This window comes from Bidens hawaiensis, unplaced genomic scaffold (assembly GCF_021521415.1).
Source record: "Bidens hawaiensis isolate Kalapana, Puna unplaced genomic scaffold, B.hawaiensis_p1.1 tig00014715_1, whole genome shotgun sequence".
In the NCBI taxonomy this organism is placed as follows: Eukaryota; Viridiplantae; Streptophyta; class Magnoliopsida; order Asterales; family Asteraceae; genus Bidens; species Bidens hawaiensis.
Window position 1 is genome coordinate 56,687 of NW_027492289.1, and position 5,239 is coordinate 61,925.

The 5,239-nt window shown below is 33.3% G+C and overlaps 1 protein-coding gene across 1 annotated transcript; it reads left to right on the top strand.

Annotated features, from left to right (window-relative positions):
• The first annotated feature begins 446 nt into the window (after window positions 1–446).
• Window positions 447–1,986, top strand: LOC143547374 (uncharacterized). Its single transcript, XM_077038817.1, has 6 exons — window positions 447–632; window positions 963–1,016; window positions 1,085–1,158; window positions 1,241–1,358; window positions 1,610–1,668; window positions 1,750–1,986. Exons 1-6 carry the CDS (start codon window positions 480–482, stop codon window positions 1,826–1,828), a joined length of 537 nt encoding a protein of 178 aa, XP_076894932.1. The 5' UTR covers window positions 447–479; the 3' UTR covers window positions 1,829–1,986.
• Window positions 1,987–5,239: the final 3,253 nt, after the last annotated feature.

The window sequence follows — 5,239 nt, forward strand, 5'->3', positions numbered from 1 at the left end:
TCTCAACTTAGTTATCGCCACTGATAGGCTGAAATTTTAAACAAAATTGGTTCATAGTGTTCCCCGTTAAAAATATTTTAACGTCGTTAACCTTTTTTCCGAAATTCAAAATGAATATTTAGAAATTTTGATCGAAAAGAGGACACGTGTCGATTGAAATTCGGATCATCCTTATGATCAAATGACTCGTATCATCATTCTATCAAAAATCCTAAAAAAATTAGTTTAAAATTTGAGAAAAAGTTAATGTCTTTAAGTTTCTTTCTTTAACCGGAACCACTGAAAACCATTTTTCTAGACTTGGAACCACCCGTAACAAATAAACTCGGTTAAGATTATTATCGTGCTAGTAGCTTTATAATCATTAAAAAAAAATAAAAGCATAATTTGGTAAGGGTGAAGCAGCCACCGGGTGTTACAACAAGAGGCAGTACCACTACCAGTGAGTCAGACAGTTTGCATCAGCAACGAAGAGAAGAATGGATAAGATGAGTCAGGCAATGGAGAAGATGCGGATGCTCGTCGGAATTGAAGTCGAAGACAACAATCAACAACATAATGCCGATGACGAAGAATCCACTTTCGCATTCATGGATGATTTCAATCGCAACTGCACTTTATCCACCAAACAAGTAACTAATTATTATTATTATTATTATTCTGTTATTATTCATTCCATGGAGATCCATACATATATATATATATATATATATATATATATATATATATATATATATCGAATAATAATTTCTGACTCATCCCAAATTGTAGATCTATTCTTATGTTAGGGCACCACACCTAATCAGTTCTTTTAAACATGTTCATGTCTAGATTAAGCAATCATGTATCAAGAATCTTAAACTATATGATCTTCTTTAGATAGCAAACGAAATCATGGATAATTTTACTATTATTCTTCAACTCATGTTCTATTCTATTGATTTTCTTCTTCATCTCAACAGAGACTATATGGCTTTGCTATATGTTTGGTTGCTGGTTTGACTTGCACACTCATGGTATGCAACTTACTTTACTAGTTCAAACCATCATTTCTTATCTATAGCAACCTTCTTCTTTCTTGCAGTCAATGCTAGTTTTCTTCAATCCAATCAAGTTTGGCCTTGCATTCACCTTTGGAAATTTGCTTTCGCTTGGAAGGTTCGTTTCTGTGAAAATCATTTTTTGCATTATTACTCCTTCCTTCCATTCATTTCCATTTTTTGTATTGAATGGGGGGCAGCACAGGATTCTTGATAGGCCCTAAGAGACAAGTCAATATGATGCTTGATCCTGTTCGAATTTATGCAACCGCCCTCTATCTTGCAAGCATCTTACTTGCCTTGTTATGCGCTCTTTATGTAAGTCACCCTTGCTTATACAAATATGTATACTCACACACACGAGGCTGTTTGATATGCAACTAATTTAAATTGCAACAACTACATTAACACGCACCTTTATGTATACTGTATAGTTTTAACAGTGACACAAGGTGGTTTGTATAGTTTTAACAGTAAAAGTATAACCGATTTGAAAATTGGTTTGTATTGAATACAACCGTATAGATTGTTTTTCCTTCAACCTCTAAATGATGACAAAAAGCAAACAGGTTCATAACAAGCTGTTGACACTGGTGGCAATCATCTTGGAGTTTGGTGCTCTTATTTGGTAAGTTATATATTTTTAAATAGATGATATCCATTTGTTTTTGTAATGTGATTGTTTTGTTGTTTCCTATATGATGAACAGGTATAGCATGAGCTATATTCCTTTTGCCCGGGCGATGATCTCCAAAATCATGACGGCTTGCTTTGACACTGAGTTTTAACTCCAAATTCGACTCTTGTTTGTATGTATATGAGAGCAGTATGGTTTTATAGGTGTGCAATATACATACCATGAATCAGACATTGTAATGATGACACTTGATTTTGGATTTATGTTCCATTTTGTTAGTTATAGTTGTTATTACTTGTTACTAGTAAATTAGTTACTCCGTATAAAAAAGTAAAGATAAAAAAAAGATAATTTCATTAGGAGGAAACAACATAACATGGTTCTCCTTAACCCTTGTTGTTTAGCGTGTGTGTGAAATGACCAAAATCCTCCTTAACTTTATAAAATGTATATTAACTGTCATTGAAACGAACAAAATTTGTTACGTTCTAGGTGGACTCTAGGCGGTTGATTGGGGAGTTGGGAGCTCTCGGCCTAGGCGGGGATTACTCGTTGAGTACTTGACACCTAGGCGCGATTTTTACAACCATGGTATATAGATATCTTGGTTCAAACGTTACTTTTCGTTTCATGTCACTGTACTAAATCATCAAAAAAGAACTTACTAGTGAATTAATCTTGGTGTAATTTTTAAAATAGTCTATTTGAACAGAGATTCTTAAAATAGTCCATTTGAAGAGAGATTCCCAAAATAGTACATACAAACTTATCTCCAATGTGACATTGGTAATTGTGATGTGAGATTTGTTAACCACTCACGGTGTGACACATGTAAAGGTACGTGAAAGTTACTCCCAAATATGTCTGCGCCGATAGTTTTCTGGCCAAAATCTTTTTCTGAAAAATAATGGTTTTCGAATTAAAGTTATCGGCCCCATGAGTTTTCAAAAGCTATCGGTTTCCGCATTTTTTGAAACTCATCGTCTCCGATGCATTTCTGGTGAATTTCATCTTTTTTTTTGTATAAAAAGAAGAGTTGTCAGAAAAGATGGATTTTGTTATAAATTATTTAAATTCGATGATTTTTAGATGAAAGTTATCTTTTTTTGCATAAAGAGAATAAATGTCTATAAAACTTTTTTGAAAATCATATCCGCCACCCACCACCACCATTCACCACCACCAACACCAACCGCCCACCACCATCACAACCACCACCCACCGCCCACCACCATCATCAACCACCACCACCCCACCGCCCACCACCATCATCAACCACCACCACCCACCGCCATCATCCACCACCACCGCCCACCACCCACCACCACCATCATCAACCACCACCACCCACCGCCATCATCCACCACCACCGCCCACCACCGCCATCATCAACCAGCACCACCCACAGTCATCATCCACCACCACCATCCACCGCCATCATCCACCGCCACCACCATCCACCACCACCACCATCCACCCACCGCCATCCACCACCACCGCCCACCGCCATCATCAACCACCACCACCCACCGCCATCATCAACCACCTACCACATTCTTAATACTTGCCATATTTTTAAAACTTTTATGAAAATCATATTAAATTCATTGAAAATTATCGTTTTTTAAACTTTTTTGAAAATCATCTAAAAAGACTAAATTTATTGGAAAAGTATCGCTTTTTTTGTAACTTTTTTGAAATTTCTCGTAGGAGACGAAATTCACCTGAAATGCGTCGGAGGGGATGAATTTAAAAAAACGCGAATTTCGTCTTTTTTGAAAACTCACGGGGTCGATAACTTTAATTCGAAAACCATGGATTTTTAGAAAAAAGATTTTGGCCAGAAAACTATCGGCGCAGAAAGATTTGGGAGTAACTTTCACGTACCTTTACACGTGTCACACTGTGAGTGGATAACAAAGCTCACGTCACGATTACCAATATCACGTTGGAGATAAGTTTATATGGACTATTTTAAGAATCTCTCTCTTTAAATGAACTATTTTAAGAATCTTTCTCTTCAAATGGACTATTTTAGGAATTACCCTATTAATCTTGCCTCTTCGGAAAAGTACACAAATACACTTATTAAAATCAATATTTTCAAATGCATACCTGCAATATCCTATGTTTTAAACTCCAAATTCAACAAATGAAAGATATTTGATACATGGAAAATATTACATTCACTAACCTATAAACTTAGCCAAAATTCTTATTGAATGTTTCTAGATAAAGAAGAATCGCCCACGCCACGTGCGGTTAACAACATGTATTGCAGCTTTTAGGCTACCCACTATCATAAGTTTATACCTCAACCGTTTGCAACGTGCAAAAAAAGACAAAAAAAAACCTTATCACTTTTCATGAATAAAATATTAATCTACATCTACATATACTAGTAAAAGAAAATAATTCTGACACATGGCATTCTGAGATTAACTCTCACTATCAAATTCCCGCCAAAATCACGTTTCTTCTATTGATGAAAAATAAAAAATTCTTGGTTCTAAATATAATATTGATTATAAATTCAACACACCGTATTAACTGATCAATTAGTAATAAACTATTTACCGTATGTATCTTGTATTGCTAAGATAGGGTATATATTTGTCGTATCAACCACTCCGAACATATTACACAACAAAAATATGGTATAACCATTAATGCACCGAATAGAAGCACATAGAACAAAGACAATGCAAGTGAGGTTAAAGTTTTAAACAATAAAAGACGAGAAAAAAAGTGTATCTTCTAAACATACTTAATATAAAGAAATTATTAATATAATAATTACGTGTCTAAATATATTTTCATTAAAATTGAAATGTATATATAAAAAAGTTTATGTTTAAAGAGTACATTAACATTCAATTTTTTGAGACATCTTCATATTAAAGAAAACTATAATAATTTTTCTATTTTTTTTTACAAATATTAACTCTTAAAAATCATAGACAAATTTTCCATTATTTATATTTATTACAAGACTATTGTGATAGCTGAACAATAGTGTGTTTATAAGGACAACACGGAAGATGTTCAAAAATAATCTATTGTCGTTTTTGTCTATGGCCGGGTATGGAATGTATAACATTTTTGTGAAAAACTTTAGATACATATTTCACATCCAAATGCCTCATTATTTTAAATGTTGCTTACAGTGGCATTACTTCATTATTGTATACCGATAGTAGAACAACTCATTTACGATTTAATATTCAAATATATTTGATGATATAAAACGACTATATTTGTAATACATTTTTTTACATAATATAAAAAGACTTAATTATCTTTTTTTATTTGTATTAAATTATTCATTGTAATTTATACATTAATTTATCCCGTGTAATACACGGGTTCCTAAAGCTAATTTAACTTATATTCAATCAAATATAAAAAAAATTAAAAACTAATGAGTTTTTCTATATATAGTGTATGGTATTGTAATAAGATTTTACATCCAATTATACTTCTTTTCTCCTATCATGGATCAGTTTTCAAATATGTATACGAACCTTGGTGATTCTGAAAATTACCAGAATAATCAACACTA

Bases quoted from the DNA above. Each gene is read 5' to 3' on its own strand.
- LOC143547374 (XM_077038817.1), top strand. From the start codon at position 480: ATGGATAAGATGAGTCAGGCAATGGAGAAGATGCGGATGCTCGTCGGA. The intron at 633-962 runs GTAACTAATTAT...TCATCTCAACAG, and splicing joins GCACTTTATCCACCAAACAA to AGACTATATGGCTTTGCTAT. The intron at 1,017-1,084 runs GTATGCAACTTA...TCTTTCTTGCAG, and splicing joins GTTTGACTTGCACACTCATG to TCAATGCTAGTTTTCTTCAA.